This window comes from Zophobas morio, unplaced genomic scaffold (assembly GCF_036711695.1).
Source record: "Zophobas morio isolate AGI-343-1 ecotype UQ-CSIRO unplaced genomic scaffold, CSIRO_AGI_Zmor_V1 ptg000030l, whole genome shotgun sequence".
Taxonomy (NCBI): Eukaryota; Metazoa; Arthropoda; class Insecta; order Coleoptera; family Tenebrionidae; genus Zophobas; species Zophobas morio.
In genome coordinates, this window is record NW_026972135.1 from 15,112,898 (window position 1) to 15,131,865 (window position 18,968).

Here is an 18,968-nt window from a genome sequence, read left to right on the forward strand (position 1 = left end):
TTAAATTTCTATTGTTTTTATGTATGCTTTTTATTACACAATATTAATTTGAACCAGAGCTAATCATCGTCTATCAAAGCACTAAATACCCTATCACCTAAACCCTTGAACCTTGAATTGGATTTTCCGTCATTGCCAAGAGTGAATGACTACCGTTCACGTTCACTGCAACTGCGATTACGAAAGCAATAATTTATTAATCAACACTCAACGTTTTAAAATTTCCATGAATTCCCAAAAAATCATCGTTTTCTAGCTTCTGCGGTCTCAAATTTTCGTTAACTCGTAGCTTATCTAACTGGTCAAAGCGATCCTGATATTCATTTAATTTAAGCTTCCACAATTCTGAAAATCCAAATACACGAAACAATTTTTAAACGTAAATGTGAAAAAATACCATGAAGTTCTTCTGTAGATTTTTCCTCGCCGCCGTAGTCTTTGGGCAAAAGCTCAGCAGGGAAGTGTTCATTTAAAATGGTCGTGTCCTCGCAGACGTGTATCTACAAATTTTCTAATTTACGCACCTCCTTGAAACAAATTTTATGATCTTACTCTTTCAAAAATTTTGGGCTTCAAAATGGTTTTCAATATTGTCAGAAGCGTACTGACGTAAGATGAACTGTTAATAACATACATTCCTTTCAAAGGAATAGAATAAATTTTCTAAAGGTGAAAAAATTAAAGTTTTGTTAATTACATGGGTGTACTTACGGTGTAAATGGTCATGATTTTAGTTAAAAATGACGGTGTGAGTTTTGATAAATATCCAAAAGTTAGACCCGTCATATCATAGACTATTATGTCCCCAAACATTACATCTTCTTTAAGTCGTATCTCTTGCATGTTAACGGCCAGATCAATAACATCGTGTGGTTCCATTCTGTCAACCATGGAACTACTTATCATTTTAAAAAAGAACACTCTGTACATTTGTTTGGTCAGTTTTGGAAGTGGCACGTAGCAAACCATTTCCATTACTTCTTTCATATTTGGACATGTCGGATTGACGTTATGATAAATGTCAGGGATTCGACTCCTGAGGGTGTAATACATATCTATGCTTTCTTTCGCTCTTTCCACGCTACACTTATTTAGTAGTAAAAAATTTTGCAAACTGTAATCATCTGCAAAATTATTCGTTAGCTGTATTCAAAACTATAAATTTGACTTACCCAAAATTTCAGGCAGATGCGGTTGAGATTTCATCCAAGACTTCAGTGTCAAGACATCTTCATTTAGAGACTGTTCCGTTCTTTGGTATAATTTGGCAACTGAGTTGACGATGTTGCTTTCAAACTGAAATATTTCCGATTTTTTCATTTCAGCTACAATGTAGGAGCTGCTTTAAAGACCACAACCTTGCACAATGAGTGTTAGAACTGCAACCGTTTCTTCAGCAAATGTGCACCTCTTACTCGTTGAGACCTTCGGTGCAATTATTGTTTTATTCTGATTATTGTATTTTTTTAATCAACTATTATTAATAAGTTTTGCGTAATATTTCTTTATAAGACAGTGTAGCAAGGACAAGCAATGTGAAATTTATTTTGCATTCTACAAATTCAACCTTTATGCTGATTTTATTGTTAAATAAATATCTAGATGTTTACAGATGGAACGAATGCTTGCTACAATGTATTTGTGAGTGAATATTTAATTAATGTATTTTCTGAGGATAAATATATTTGTTTTAATGATAATATTTTTGTATTAATTTACAGAGTGACTGCGTTCGTAGGCAAATGCTAAAACCACAATTAAACTGCAATGTCAGCATACTATTTTAAAAATAAATTTCAACGCCTATTCAACGACTTTTTCCGTTCGTACGGGATTACAACATACAGGATTGCTAAAAAGTATGGAGGCAGTTGAATATCTCGGGAACGGTTGGTTGGATCTCCTTGAAATTTCGGGGACACTTACAAATATTTAAGCTCTATTTTCTGTAATTTTTTTAAACTTTAAACTTCATTTGTTTTCAAGATGCAAGGCTAACTTGATTTTTTTGAATAGCGTCAATTTTTGAACAGAAGAGTTTTTTCTGAAGTCAGAACTGTAACACATGCATCCACTTTTTTAACTAATACGGCAAATAAAATGATAAATTATGTATTGCGAATAAACTTTAAATTAGAAAATTGTAGTTAGCTTCGAAAATACTGATCGATTTGTCAGTATGTACTGAAAAGCAAACTTCTACATCTAGGTTTAAAAATATTTCAGGAAAACACTAAAATGGCACTAGTAATAGAAACTGAACGATATAAATCTTGATGATGGTAGACTATGGCGACAGACATCGAAGCAATGCTGAACTACCAGCGCTTTTTAATGAAACTGATCCCAATCGAGAACAAGTCTAATAAGTCGACAGTTTCAAAAACATCACGCAGATTTAACGAAACTAGTAATGTTAGAAATCGTCAAAAAACCGGAAGACCAAAAAAGAGACTACTTTTTGTTTGAATGGACATGTTAATCGCGATAACTGTTGTGGCGACCGAATTTAAATCAAAATTTTCGCGCTGAAATTAATTAACAGCGCCGCGAAATCACATTTGAATAATTTAAATTTGAGAAAGAAAAAAAAAGAATTCAAATCATAAATCGTTAAACATAGGCAACCATGTGCACGGTAACGCTCGCAGGATAGTTGGACAGTTAGTAACGCTAGAGGGATTTTAGTTAGAGGATTGGTTGGTTGGTTGGTTGGTTGGTAGACAAAAGGCGGCATGTCGAAGGCGTGAATCATTATCTTTTGGTTGGGTGTAGTCGATGCATGTTGAAAGGACGCTGTAAGTAGCTAGGTTTAAATTAGCTGGTTTGGTAGTTAATAAAAGGGAGGAAGCCTTTGTTTAACGAAAATCAATCGTAACGCCGTCGGCGCTCAGTTGTCCCCAACCCGCACGGCTAATTCTTGCGGCCTTTTAATCGAAAAAGTGCGGACTTTCGTTCAACGCGGAAATTTGTTTTATCGTTTGTAAATTCACCAATCAAGTTAATTTTTCTTAATCGCCAGCTAGTACAAACACAATTTAACAAGCAGGAGTATTTAAATAAACTACTTGATAGAAGATTTCATGAAATTCACTTAGTCAGGATAATAATTCTTTGTTTAACAAACTACGAATAGGTTTCTGGATGCATATACGTAAGTGTTACATTATAAACACTTCTTAATTCTTCACACAAGATTGCCAATAGTTCCTTTATGGCAGTTAAATTAACAAAATTCATACCGCGAACTGGCGGGAGGTTAAAATAATTTCTTTCCTTAGGCGGTTATCATCGTTAATATCATCGTTATCGTGATCACATCACTGGGGCATCTCCTCACCACGTTAAAGATTCTCGATCGAGGCTTGTTCTCACAAAGCTACAGATTGATTACTTCATCGAGGCTTGTCCTCGCAACGCTACAGATTGATTACTTCATCGAGGCATGTCCTCGTAACGCTAAAAATATACATCATCGAGGTATTCCCTCGCAACAATAAAATTACATCACCGAGACGCTTTTTCCTCGCAACAATAAAATTACATCACCGAGACGCTTTTTCCTCGCAACGATGATTAGACAATTTTGTGTCTGTTTATTATATGTTTTGTTGGGGTAACCAGTTCGCGGTATGCTAAACTCTCAAAGTAAATTGTTTTTTTTTAGTAACCAGTCATTTAGATCATGATATAATTTGACATAATATAAACTCTTTGTTTGAATTGTTGATAAATATCTCACAATTTTAACTTCAGTAATTTTTTTTGATGTATAATTTTGATTGAACGTAAATTTCATGCTCTACAGTTTTAACCTCACATAATGTTTTTATTTGGACGAGTCTATTTCACACCAGATCTTTTGTTTTTCATAAATCTTTGCTAGTTTTTGTTTTGTAAATATTTTGTTGATGAATGTTTCCATCGTATAAATTATTTGATGTCCAATTTTTATCTCACATAAGAATGATTTGTTGTTTAAAATTTCACAAAATTCTATGGCGAATTTAAATGTTATTTACTGCTCTTTGAAACTTTAACATTTGTTCAGTTGTTGTTAATATCAGAGTTATAAAGAATTGAACATTCAAAATGGAATTGAGGTTAAATAACACAGAAAACGTGGCAGAAGAGAAGTGCGATTCCTAGTTGAGCTGCCGAGATCTTATCGCGTCGCCTGCACAAAGGGTATAGGTTTCGATAGATTTAGAGGCGGTTGTGGTGTTGTAGTGCTCTCGACTTGGCCCCATAGTCGAGACCTAACTGCGGGTCTGTGATCGTAATGGTCTAGTTTCGGACGGCATGTTCGTCCTAGAGATATGTAATGTGCTGTACGGGTAGGCTTGCGATAGATAGAATCACCGTCCTGAGGGGAGAACAGCCCCGACCGGTAGCCCCAAACTCCGCTTGTACTAGAACGCCCCAGGGGTACTTTTGTTGTGCTCCTGTTAACTGACGTAACTTTTAAATTTGACGCTACACGCCCGTAATGACTTGTGTATTTACATCCAGTTACTATAATTCAGATTTTGCTTTGTTTTTATTAAATTTGTGATATTCAAATATTTGCATTGATTCCAAACAGATGTATAGGATTTTGTGTTTGTTCCTTTTTGATATGTGTATGTCTGTCAATTCGCCAGTGTCTTTTCTTTCATATGTTTAAGGTGTTTCATTTGAAATGTAATATGTCCATGAATATACGATAGGGGGCTTTGGAGTGAATACTCGCAGCTTCTTTCCTCCTGAGAGGGGTGCCATTTTAGCCCCTCCAAAAAATGTTGTCTATTATTTCTTGCGCTCTCGAATCACACGCAGTGTATGCCCACTTGTATGAAAGAACGTCTTCCCGCAATGTTTAAAAAAAAAACACACACACAACGTATTTTTTCATTTTGTTAGACGATCACAGCCAAGGCCAAATTTTGAATTTTTGAATTTTTCGTGGGTCTTTCAAACTTTTTCAAGGTCAATTAAAGGCGGGAAGTTTGGGTTATCACACTGTTCCAATACTACATCCACACTGGATGGAGGAGGTTCATACACAGTACCCCCAAAAAATTAGTGTTTGGTGCGGCATTATATATTATTCTTCATAACGGAAATTTAACGTCTGACAGATACCTCCAACAGTATTATTAATCGACTTACACAAATATTTCCAAACTATGACATTCCAAATTTACCTACAGAGTCCGTCTGGTTCCAACAAAATGGAGCATGTACAACCTGACTTCGGATGTCAAGTACGGCCTTACTTGAATGAAACTTTTCCTGAAAGGTGGATAGGGAGCAGTTGACTGACCAGATAGGTCACCCGATTTAACCGCACTTGACATTTTTCTGTGGGGTTATGTAAACAATTGTGTTTATGTTAATCGACCACAAAGTATCGAAGAACTCCAAAAAAGGATATTAAATGTGATTGCTAGTTTGTATAATTCCTCCTAATAGTTTAACATAATGCATTTGAAAACTTTGTGCAACGTATTTATTATTGCCAAGAAGTAAGTGGAGAATATTTCGAAAATTTGTTGTAAAATTATTGTTTTCTAAATGTTAATTTGATATTTTTTCAATAATGTGATTTTTTATTTAAATTTTTCAAAAATTTTTCATAATAGTGTATTCACTATTTATTATAATTCAATCGAATGCCCGCCAGGTGTATGACAGATTTTTCCGAAAATTTGAGGACTCTTATTAAACGTATTACACTGCACATATTCAAACTGACATAACGTGTCCTTATTAAAATGTCGTAGCCAAGGAGACCATACCTCGAACAGATATTGCATACTTAATTTCCAGCCTGCTTCGACAAATTACAGAGTGTTTTAATAATCGTGGAGATGTCAATGACTATTAAGTTGGTTATCTTATTTGTTGACTGATATGGTCCAAATGCTAATCATTTTATAAGATTGATATGATACACAAGTGGTTGAAGTTTCAATAAAATTCGTCCACTCCTTCCATGTGTTGCACTTTTTTTAAGTTGTAGAATTGTTGCAAAATTTAATCAAACAGGAAACGTAAGAGATGTTCCAAGATGTGGTTAACCACAAATAAGCGATAACACCACGTTGAATCTCTTGTTATCATTGGAAGATAACTTCCATGTAACAATGACGGAAATGGCTTTACAAGAAAATGTTAACCAGTCGTTTATGGTAAAGTTTTTCAAAAAAGAGAAACTGCATCTATATAAAGTTCAACTCATTCCTGAACTATCAGAAAATGATCCTGATAAACGATTGGAATTTTGTGAAAGCTTCATGAGCAGTAGGCGGAAATTTATCTTACGGATGCAATTCCCCAGTTGAAGCAAGGTGTGTTTTACGGCGAGTAGCGGGGACGCTTTGATCTGGTCCACAAGGTCGTAGCCAGTGCGTCGCTAGGAGTGTTTACAGCTTGTTAAAAAACTACTTCTATATTACTATATTACTTAAAAAAATAATACTTGATGCCTTTTTTAATTTTTCAAACACAGGATCACAGATTTGTGATCTTGAAATGTTATATTATGTTGATATAGTCCAAAATAAAAATATATTTGTAATCAAAGTATCGCCGCGACAGCACTGGATCTAGCGTATGAAACACAATTCCGCCCGTTGTTCATGAGACATTGTGACGACAATCTCAAGTTTTTAAATAATTTCGTATTTTCCGATGAACATTTTACTTAAATGGCACCGTAAATCGGCACAGACCCAAGGTGCCCAAAAAATTAATGTTTGGGTGAGAATAATAAACAGAAAATCCATTGCCCCCTACTTTTTTTTACGGAAATTTAATAGTAGATCATTATAGAATCGCAGTACTTCTAGATCTAATTGCTAGGTTTCCAGATTCAGATGGTCCACAAAAATTAGATCGCAGGATTTAGTTCCAATAAGATGGGGCACTATCACATTATGGCGTAAATGTAAGCGTTTTTTTGGATAATGAATTAGATGGAAGGTAGATTGGGTGGCGTGTACCAATAGAACGGTCACCTAGGTCTCCGGATCTGACACCCCTTGTTTTTTTATGGGGACATTTAAAAAGACGTGTTTACATGAACAGACCCGATAATTTAGATGACTTGGAAGCACGAATTCGTCATGAAATGACTCGTATAGGTCCCCAGAGTATTGAAAATTCCGTCAATCAGATCTACCATCGTCTGAGTTTGTGTCAGATAGTGAATAGGGAACAATTTCTATAGCATAGATTTACTCCAACGTATATTATTTATTTTGTCTGTTATTAATTTTCTCAATTTTTTTCTTATGCAACCTCTACATCAGGCTACATTTTTATGTAGAAAAATAAGATTTATCAAATAATGCAATCAAAATTATACCTTCCTATTTAAACAAGTCATTAATGACGTCATAACTTTTACAAATTTGACGTAAAACTGTTTTAACATATTCTTGTGGAATAATGAAATGGTCAAAAACTGAAAATCATTTACACAATATAAGACATCATCCGAAGTCATCAATTGAGAGATTTTCATTGTCAAGACAGAACGGAGGAAGGGGATTCCAGAACTTGGAAAATTTATACAAAATACAAGTTTCGGAAAGGAAGAAATATTTCCTGAGGTACACAGAAAGAAACGAAATGTTTCGCGTCATAGCAAGGGCAGACGTGAACCACACACCCATAAATCTATCCAGTAGGCACTGAAGAGATCCCCACACCCCATAATCTACATCACATAATAAGTGGGCTGAAACGAAAACAATTGCATGGAAAATTCTTCAAAGAGTGGACGAAACTTACATCAACAAGAAAATTTCATTGATTTGGCTCAAAAAATCATATTTGTATGCCGAAACAGAAGAGTTTTTGTTTGCTATTTTCAAGAGAAATGAAAACAGTGTTAAACCTTGAGAAAATTTTAATTCTACCTTTAGTTATCCCCAATGTAGGTGTAGTCCCAAATAGTTTTATTGAGAATGTGGAAATATTGACACTTTAAATGATTCAATAATTGTCAAAATGCAATAAGCTGTTTTGTCAGGAACATGTGATACTGTGCGTAAGTTTCTCGAAAAGACTGATCATGTTAGTCAGAATAGGTTAGCACCAGTAGGTCAAAGTAGTATACCTCATTTTTCAAGTGATGCGTGGATCGGTAGTTACGGTAGGCTCTAGGGGATGGGGTGAAATTAGAGAATAATAGGAAACGAATTTGTATGCTGTAATTCTAGGATCTCAAAAGTATTTTATTAATCTAATCAATGCAAATCATTACTTGGTCTTAGTAGCCGTTATGATAGTCTTGCCTGAATGCCGGTTATTTCCGAGTTAGTGGTGGGTCCTATTTGATCTAATAAACAAAATAGTCTTCTTGATTTAAATTATTTTATTTCATAATTTTAAATATTTATAGAAGTGTACCTATTGTCTAAAAACGTGCTTGAGAAATGACCTTCTAGACAAACGTAAACGGAATTTTTAGTACTTTTTTTGTGAAGTGTCCACTGATAACTGACAAAGGTAGTAACTTTCCTCATTTAATACATAGCTGTGAATTATGACACATGTTAAACACATTATGCAGATAAGTTTAAACTGACATGTTGTTAGTAAACGTTATCTCAAAAAATGGACATTTAATTATTTCTCACCATTGTGCGTACCTCTGTATGTAAATGATACCATAACCTTGTTGGGCGTAAAGAACCCATTCAGGAAGATTTTTTGTAAATACCTACTGACACAATTCCATTAACATTGTTTCAGAATAATGATGTTTTGATCAAAAATCGAAGACAAAAATCGTTGAACCAATAATTTTATCAAATTGCCATAAAGCGATAAAATTTAATTCAATTTGACAGAGGGAAAAAATAAAAATCTTACACAAATTGCCCCATTTTTGATGCACACCAAATACGGCACTGTAGGACAACTTCAAAATTGTTTTATAATAAAAATAAGTAAGATGGTAATTGGTGAAGATTATTTTGTTAATGTAACCCAGAATAGATATTTATGTCGTACCGGTTTATTATTGGTCTATAATGGCTTGGATTTGAGGTACTACGTTATTGAGCAATTAATAACCTAGGGCATTAAGAATATTTCCATAATAATGTTAACAGACAACTCGATCGATCAACTTGTGTTTTAATAGATAGCGCTGATTTATATATTTATTGAAACCATGGTCTCTGGTAAAAAAAAAATCTGTCTGTAAATATCAGTAAGACATACATACAATAATTTTATATTTTATGTTAAAAATATGTTTGACAAGTTATTATATAGCGGGTGAGCCCACATATGCTTAATTTGTAATCGAATCATCTTTGGAGTACGGAAAATCAACATGTTTGTTTTGAAACTTTTCTTCATGCTCAAGAAATTGGTGTTTGGGTTGCAATTAATCAAAGACGGATAATAAGGTCTACATTTTCTAAAACTAATTATGTGTTTAAATTTTGTCAGATTTTATACCACCGCATTGCAAGTGTAATATTTTCAACGTGACAGGATTTCAGCGCATTCGCCTAGAGCCACAATTAGCGATGTTACAGGATTTTTTTCACAATCGGATCATTAGTTAAAAAATAAAAAAATCTGACCTCCGAGATCTTGTGATTTTACTCGTGGAAACTTCTCTGTGGCCTTATTTAAAAAACACTTTTTATCGAATACCTGTCAACAACAAGAACAAATGACATAAGAGTGGCAACAAGTCATTTTCAGAAATTTATTATTGTGGTTTAATCACCGCCTTTCCAAGGATGACTCGATAAAAAATATGTTGCTCGCACCATAAAAAATAATTACAACTGTCATGTTTTCCGGAAGTGGCCATGAACTTCTAAGTGGTTTGGAAGTAAACACGAACACCTTGCTTAACCTCAGTTATTTATTTTTAACAAATGTGAATCCTGTTATAATTCTTGTTAAAATACTGGCTTAATAATTTAAATCCAAAATTTAGAAGTATACATCTTCTTTGTTGGTTTCACTTGTAGCTATTTTGCTGTCTTAATTATCCGTACTAATCAAGGTCGACTTTTTTAAAATTCCCATAAACTCCCAAAATATCATCGTCTTTTAACTTTCCAGGCCTAAGGTTTTCGTGAATTCGAGTTTGGTCAAGCCTGTCATAAAAATCCTTTTTTTCCAAAAATTTGGCATCCCACATATCTAAAACGTGTCAGGTTAGTTTGATTTAGTCAGTGTTGTGCGAATACCTTTTAACTCCTCGAGAGAATAGCCTTCACCCCCATAGTCCTTTGGTAGCATATCAATAGGAAATGATTCCTTTAAAGTTTCAGCCGTACAAATTTCAATCTTAAAACGAAAAAGTTAGATGTTTGTTATCTTAACACAAGTAATATTACCCTTTCGAAAAGCTTGGGCAACATAATTTTCTTCACTATGGAAAGAATTTTTTCCCCAACTGCAGGTAAATTGAGAAGATAAACTTTTTTCAGCCTTAAAGAATATACTCTCTGGAAAAAGCATTTTCGTTGAGTTGTTACACTAGAGTACAAAAAGGCAATACCTCATAAATTAGAACCGTAGACTTATACATCGACATTGGTGTAACTTTAAAAAGTAAGGGCGCAAGCCCCTGACAGTCCAAAACCATAACATCACCAAATACGACGTCTTCTCTCATTCTTAGTTCTTGTAGATTTATGAAGTTCCGACTAATGTCGCCTATTAGTAACTCGTTCACTCGATCCTTGTTTCGTACTTTCATGAACAAAACTCGACACATTTCTTTGGTCAGCCTGGGGTGTAGAACAGAATACCTAAAAGATCACCATAAACTTTTCGTCAATGAGTACAAATAATCTAATCTTACAAAATAGATCGAGCTCTGTGCATTCCCGGTGAATTGGGGTTGATGGTACCATAAATTTCCGGCAGTTTGGATTTAATGGTATAGTACATATCGATTTTTTGTTTGCATCTTTCGATGCTAAACTTGTTTTGGATTAGAAAATTTTGTAACGTCTTGGGTTCTACATACGTAATTAAAAAATATATATAAATGAGTAATAAAAAATTTTACGTACCCATTATTTCTGGAAAATGTGGCTGCGTCTGCATCCATTTAGTCAGTGTAATTACATCTTGTTGCAAAGATTTCTCACTCGTGTTAAAACTGTCTAAAACGTTCTGTAAAACGCAGTCACCAACTTCAAATAATGTTCTTTCCATTGTGATGGCAAAGAACTGAAAATTGTTTTCCGTGTTCCGAAATTAAGTAACATTTTTGTTCCAACCTTGAATCTTCCACTATTTACATATAAACTTGATTTCCATAAAACACCCATAACCTACTGTGTGTACGAGTATATTTTGACATGATGGGAAACTGTACAAAACGATTATAATCACAATGGGAATTTTTTGTTGTTGTGTACTTTTATGAGACTTATACAATGTCATTCGATGGGGCTTAAACTGAGGTCGGCAAACTTAAATAAAAACTATTCATGCTTCCATATATTACTTATTCAAATTTATGCAAGATCTCGTCCAAATCCCAGTTGAAAGAACTAGTGATATATCAACGGTTTTTAAAAATATTTCATTTTTAGAAGACTGGTACCTGGTGCTACATCTACACATCACACGCCAAAATCCTTAAATAGTATTTGCGGATTTTGCAAAATTTTTAGAAAACTGTGCGCCAAGTTGAAAAATAATGTATTGTACTCATGTAATAAGATATGTTATCGCACTCGTGCGACAATGGAACGTCTTGCTGCGACTTCTTATTGGGACCACCTATAAAAAAATCAGTTTATGAATCGTCCTTAAATTAATGACTTGGGACTATTGTATAAAGTGTTAACACGATCTAAACACAAAAAGATATTAATTTAAAAGTTTTACTTGTCTTAGATTATAACAAACAATGAAACAAGGGTGAATAAATACATGCATTTATAAACTTTTCCATTTTATTTAAGTGCACTTAACAATGTGAGTATACTCTTCGCCATCAAGTCGACAGACATTGTCCCTGAAGTAAGTAATGATAATTTAAAATTACCATTTCCCACAAATTCGAAAACCACGCATTTAGTATGCGTTTTGCATATTTTCCCAACTCTAATTTGCAACTAGACAATACGAGTAAAAAACAATACACGTATGACAAACTTTCCATCTACACGAATATTTAGATTCATAAAACAACAAAACTTCGTTAAGTAATGATATCGAATTAAAATCGCTCTTGATACAGGATCTCGAGGTGAACATAAATATCAGTATGTAAATTATTAACTTGAGCGTAGTACAAGAATTTAATAAAAAAAAGCTAAAAATATTTTTCATGGTTAATTTGTGTGTAAACTATGTCAATGATTATGTATATTTCAAAAAAAAAAAATCGTTAGAAATTGCTCGAAGGAAGAGTGAGCGAGGAAGAGAGAATGATGGATCACGAAAATAATTATCGGAGCATGTTCTATAGTTTTATGTAAACTGGCTGATATTTTGGTTACTAAATATAACAGTGTGAAATTTGGTACAGAACCTAATTTGACATCTCCCCTTTGGGGTCCGTTAACTTGGCACCACCAAGTTAATCAATTTTACTCAAAAGCTAGCACCTCGTTGTTCTAACCTAGCACCAGCTAGCACCACCAATCAAAAAGCTAGCACCACCTAATTATTGAAATAAAAGCCTTTTACTTTCGGGGGGGGCCAAGTTAACGCTAGCCCCCCGACATTATTTAATTCTCGTGAAAAGTTGGTCCGAGGTAGTTTAGACCTAGCACCAGCTAGTACCACTAGTCTCATAGCTAGCACCACTCTGCAAGTATTAAAAAAAAAAATTAAAAACCAAAAAAAAAGTAGCCCCCACTTTTTTTTCTTTAATGGTAAAAATCAGTAGGTTAATAGTCTAGAGCTAGCACTCGCTGGATCCATTAAAAAAAAGTGTATTTTTATTCAATAAAGCCATGTAATAAAGGGTTATTTTCGGGGGGGGCTAAGTTAACGCTAGCCCCGCAATATAATTTAAAGACAATGAAAAGCTAGCACCTAATAGTTTAGAGCTAGCACCAACTAGCACCATTAGTCTTATAGCTAGCACCATTAAACAAACTAAATAAAATAATTGAAAAACCCTGAAAAAATAACTCGCATCTATAATTCCCAATCGTGGCCGGAAATAAAATATCTTTGAAAATTAATACATTACAATCATCCATTACTTATAAAAAGTCATGTTTTCTGCATTGAACAGAACTTAATATCTACATTATCTACATATTTAATTAAATTACATCACTTGCGTTCAAATCGTTCTTCATTTATTTCAACACACTAAAAATTAGGCCATGATAAATGTGATCATTTAATTTTTTTCCACAGTCATACATTTGACTGACATTACGTAAATAACAAATTTGAAATAACAAGCGAGACTATAAAATTGAAGTCATTTGTAATTTATAAATCCGAGGTTAATGACGAAAACCTTTGTAAACTCTAAATTCCTAAAAATATTATTAAAATAATTTAAAATCCTGGAAAGTTATCAAAAATTGTGTCTAGAACTTAGATCATATAATAAATAGATACCACCACGCCGTGTTCTTTCCCTAGCAGAGCCTGTGACGACATCCTCCTGTCACACATCTCTCTTGTGCATAGAGGGATTACAATCAAGCTATCCTTGCCTGATCACTATTTGAATTTTGCGCGCCTAAATTTTAGGAAGTATGTCTGAACTAACTTCGTACGAAAGATGTTGACAGCTTGATTTTATAAATAATTCACAGTAGATAACGAAAGGAACAGTAAATTATTGGGCTGCAATTGTGATCCTTTATGATTACATCACTTAAAATAGGATCTTTGTTCTAAATTCTAAAATTGTTTTTCGTACAAGAACTCGAAAGAGAGGTTAGAAGAAACATCTGTCAAAAGCGATTTGTTGCGCTGGTGCGGTACAAGGATGGAAGTGAAATAGACATATACAGATGAAATGCATATAACAAAGATGAAGATGTGGTGATCACACAAGGATAGCATTATACTACTCCCCTTGACGTAGAAAACGACAACAGATAGCTTCATGTCTAGTCACAGCTTTCAGTTTGAGTATTGGTATCTATTTATTATATGATCTAAGGTCTAGAAGTCAAGTACAAACTATGAATTTTTACTATCCGTAATAATAATCCCTATTTTGGGGCAACTATCTATTCTTTAGTTTCGAAATAGACGAAATATAGTGTGTATTGGTTAAAATGCAAATTATTTTCTAACATATCTCATAGTTAATATATATTAACTAACAAATTATGTGGACCAACATATTGTACAACAATGATGTGGTTCATGTAAAACCAGAAATTTATAAAGAATTATATATTTAAAAAGTCCATATTTATTAGTCTAACCATTAAGTGTACATACTCACACAAATGAACTGACGTCACGTTTACCGGATATTCTTAAACAAATATTCCACAAAAATCAAAATTATAATTAATGCGGTGTTACTGGATACCGAGGGAGTCTAAACCCAGCTCTTCTGGACCTTTTGTAGGATATGCATTTCTTCACAACGAAAACTTGAAGATGTTTGACATTTATTATGTTGCATGTTGCTTTTTTTATACATTATAGTTTTGTAAAGGAATCACGAATGTTGTTTTTATAAGTGCATTTTTTTTTTGTTATGCTGTACCCAGTATTTTCCTATTTTCTTTCTATCTCTTTTTTAAATCACAAGTATTATTAAAGTGGTAACCTCTATTACATTAGATGAGCAAGTTGGAACTAGTTGTAAATTTGTATTACTTTATAGCTGCCGTAAAACAAATTTAAGTTAAAGTGTGATTATTTTATCTGTTCACACCTGGATAAGTCTGAATAGGCAACACATTTTACTTTTCATAAATAACTTCCTCTTAAATTTCTTGTAGCAGTCAAATTATTTTCAACTTTTGGTAATAACGTTTTTGAATTCCGAAAAAAACCAATATGCTTTTAACTTTGGCAAAATGTTATGGAAATTTTGAGGCTGTCGTTCATCTATATGCCAGGCGATACAATTCCTTCTAACCAAACATTTATTAAACTCGAAAAAAGCTTAAGAGAAGTTGATCAATTTAAGAAAACTAAAGTTAGGCATCTTACAGTAACAATGCTAGAAAATGAAGCTGCCTTGTTTGAAATTATAGAGAAAATCCTCACGTGAGTCAAAAGCAGATCGGAAGAAAAATGCAGATTACTCAGAGTTCGGTTTTTAACGTCCTGAGGGCAAACTGATTTCATCCATCCACTTCAGCCCTTCCAATTCAAAATGAAGATCATTTGCGCAAAAGGATCGTGTGGTGTCGTACAGATCTTAATTTAACACCCGAGATTCTAAATAGACTACGTAGAAATTTTGAACACAGGATAGCGCTGTGTGAAGATAGAAAAGGCGGGCAGTTTTAACCATACCACCGTATTATTAAGAAACATATTATTTATTTTCTTTTCTTTATATTCGTCAAAGGATTGAATAAATTACGTTCTATTTTGTTTGAATTTTCCATTATTAGTTGTCCGACATCTTTGTTGTCATTTATGACATAGTATGATTTTTGTGTTGTTGTTTTGTGCTGTAATTATTAGTTTAAAAAGATTAACAGATTGATCAAAGATGCTTCTGATGTGTATTACATGTTGCCTACATCAAAGTATTCAGGCACAGTATAGATATCTATACCATGGAGGAAGGAATATAATGGAGGGAGTGAGAGTTCAAATAAGTGATCCCGCGCCAAAATGCGTGAAAGCAATAAAAGGTGCTTCAATATGGCTGCCGCTTCAGTGGCGTATCTTAATAGTATTCATAAGGGGCCCCACTACTCAAAATTATATTCAATGCAAATATTTTTTTTAGAATATCTAAAATTTGAATTTTACTCATAGAAATTTATTTTGTATAATTATAATCAACAAAAAACCCAAATTCACATCAAAGTTTGAATTTTTGCTGTATAATTGTTGCGAGATCTTTGGAATAACATTTAAGGAGATAATATTATAAAGAAAAAACATTAGCCAAGAATAATAAAATCATTATATAAAATTATAAATGACTGGTAGTTACGCTAAGGTTTTGGGAATAGGGTGAGGTTAAAGAATAACAGACGAATTTGTATATGTTGTAATTCTAGAAGCTCGATTTTTTTTTATTAATCCAATCAATGCATATCATTACTTGGTCTTAGTACCAGTAATCATAGAAATGTTGCCTCAATGCCAGTCATTTTCGGGTTAGCGGTAGGTCTTAAAATAATTTTATTAAAAGGCAGTAAGAGAACTGTACTTTATAATTTGTATAATAATTAATATTAATTTACAAATATGTACTAGATAATAATAACATAAATGTTTTTATAGGGTATTAAAAGAATACAATATTACAAAATAAAGATAAATTCACTTAAAGGATTAAAGGAAATACATACAATTTAAATAAAAAGAATACAGGATTACTACAAAGATGAGTTCGTTTCAACTAAAGGCTTGATACTTTTCTGAAAAATAGTATAAGAATAAAAAATATATATATAAGAAGAAACAAAGTAAAACGTCAACGCAATCAAATATGTTTTAGATTTTCTCCATATAATAAAACTTAACATGTTGTTTACATTTTTTTTTTTTTAAATAAACCACATTTTGTAACTTTATTGCCCTTTAAAATGAATCAACTTAGTATATCTTTGCCTATCAGAATCTACTAAATAAGACTTACTTTTACAACTGTATTTTATACGCAAATTCAAATAAATATTAATTATTTCTTTCAACAAAAAAGATGTATGGAGGTGATTTCTATGAAGCAATTTGTCACAGTTTAAATTTTCAATGATGTCAATTACAATTTTGCATTTACTAAGTTTGGTATGTACTCGCTCATGTGTTCTGTAAGTTTTTTCACTTTGTAGGCAAATGGCAATCACATCGTCACTAGGATAGCTCAATCCCCCCTTTGATTTGAAATCAACAAAACTTCCTAATAAGTTCTCTTTTATACCAAAAAGGCATGATATACATATTTCACATTTCAAAGATTTGGCTAATTTAAAAGCAACAAATCCAGCAATGTAAATGACAACTTCCTCACAAAAATTTGTTAAAGATTCCTGCCTAAAGAAATAATTATGTTCAAAATTAACGGCACTTTCCTGAGTAACTTGTACGTCACTCGTTAATATCAATTGATCAGAATTAATAATATTTTCGAGTTTTTTAATTCGAGACGAACATGTCAAAATATTTACTTGCTCTAAGGGTACACAGTTTCCAAAACCACTGTGATTTATTTCTGCGTGTATTAATAATTTTTTATATGCAGATTTAAACTGACGAGTAGTAGGGTTATTATTGCAGCCCCCTAAATTTCTAATTTGGAAGAAAAAATTTTCCAAATGATCTTGACTGCATTTATAGGTGGGCAGATACTGTAAAATTGACGTTCCTCCATCACCCACTACATATTGTTCATAAATATTTAATACTGCATGTAAACCAGCTACAAAACCTATAAAACCTGTTTTACGGGGCGAGTGAATAATTAAATCTTTGTTAAAAAATCTCAATTTGGATATATACGAAGTAAAGCAATTCACAAACGTTTTTACCTGATTAATATTATACTTATTTAATGCTTGCTTGTAACCAAATTCCTTTATTCTGCGCGAATTCAATATGTCAAAAGCGTCATTAATATTTAAAATGAAGGTAGCCGTTGCTCCACAGTTCTTAAACTGATCTAGCTGTAAAATATCTCGACAAAACGTCAAAGCTTCAGAGACAGACCTGCTTAATAACTGTGTAGCTAGAGCAACTTTCATTTTTTGTTTAAAAAAATTTATATGTCTTCTACGTAGTTTGTTTGCAAGGTGCAGCCCTTCATTTTCTTGCAGTTCATTTAGAAGTTCTAAGTATTTAAAATCAATAACATTATTCTCTCCATCGACTATTTTTCTTTTGTCACCAAATGTGTTACGTATTAATTTCATCATGTGTGAAGGATCAAGTAAAAGAAGTATATTCTCTTCACCAAAGTTTGTTTTCAAATTAGAAGGGCTAAATGAGCAACCTAATGCAGATGCCATTGACAAATTTGTCGCACAACCATCAAATGTAATATTGCTAATTTCAATTCCTACACTTTTTACTAAAAATAAACACTGTTTTAGTAAACCTAATTTTTGCTCACTATTTAAAGAATGGCTTAAAAAGTAACCCACAGGCATTTTCCAAGAGCCATTTATAGCAACCAGCATGAAAACTAAAGCTTCTTTGGCCTCTTCATTTTCATTTACTTCGATTATACTACCCATATCAGCATATCCATAATATTGTTGCCCATCATATTCAATGCAGCGTTTAATAGCAACTTCATCGAACACTAAAGAACACACAATTTTACGTTCTTCAGCCTTTGCTTTTAACACATCGAATGCCTCACTTGTGAAACCTGGTGCACCATTCACTGAAGAATACCATACAGACAAAGTTTTTGGGTGTGGAAGACAGTCCATGAATTGTTTTCTTATAAAAGAAAAAGCCTTTGGGGAGTAGAAATGTGTTGTAACAGCAAATTTTCTTATTTCTGGCCCATATTGATTTGGCAATGGTTTGTTGTTAATTTTAGCCCACATTCTCCTCAACAGTTCTGTATTTTCCTGAAATTTATTAACATCCACACTGTTGTTTTCATAATAGTTGATTTTCTTCCTTAAACTTGAAACAACATCTTTCAGATTACAAATTTTGCGTTGCTGTTTTGAGGTTCTGCGTTTTAACGTTTTAATAGTGCATTGTTGTTGTGACACTAATGTCTTCAGGTTGTTAATTTGTTGTTTCAGTAAAACGTTTGCACATGTTTTTGTTGTTAAATTTTCAAGTTTCTTTGTAATTTCAAAAACTTTATTAGACAATTCATCTTCTATATTCTGTTG

The 18,968-nt window shown here is 33.0% G+C and overlaps 2 protein-coding genes across 3 annotated transcripts; both read right to left on the reverse strand.

Moving 5' to 3' along the window:
* Window positions 1-1,535, reverse strand: LOC135138383 (retinol-binding protein pinta-like). Of its 2 annotated transcripts, XM_064068351.1 has the most exons (6): window positions 1,359-1,535; window positions 1,173-1,296; window positions 712-1,124; window positions 553-663; window positions 398-500; window positions 1-345 (listed from the first exon to the last, which is right to left on the reverse strand). In XM_064068351.1, the coding sequence occupies exons 2-6, from the start codon at window positions 1,204-1,206 to the stop codon at window positions 197-199; spliced, it is 810 nt and encodes a 269-aa protein (XP_063924421.1). In that variant the 5' UTR covers window positions 1,207-1,296; window positions 1,359-1,535; the 3' UTR covers window positions 1-196. The 2 variants fall into 2 exon arrangements, with proteins under 2 accessions (XP_063924421.1, XP_063924420.1); XM_064068350.1 differs by having other exon boundaries at window positions 1,173-1,535.
* Window positions 1,536-9,931: 8,396 nt separating this feature from the next.
* LOC135138650 (retinol-binding protein pinta-like) lies at window positions 9,932-13,629 on the reverse strand. Its single transcript, XM_064068628.1, has 10 exons — window positions 13,573-13,629; window positions 12,851-12,858; window positions 12,679-12,799; window positions 12,032-12,148; window positions 11,046-11,205; window positions 10,832-10,991; window positions 10,526-10,778; window positions 10,362-10,472; window positions 10,212-10,311; window positions 9,932-10,164 (listed from the first exon to the last, which is right to left on the reverse strand). Exons 1-10 carry the CDS (start codon window positions 13,627-13,629, stop codon window positions 10,016-10,018), a joined length of 1,236 nt encoding a protein of 411 aa, XP_063924698.1. The 3' UTR covers window positions 9,932-10,015.
* Window positions 13,630-18,968: the final 5,339 nt, after the last annotated feature.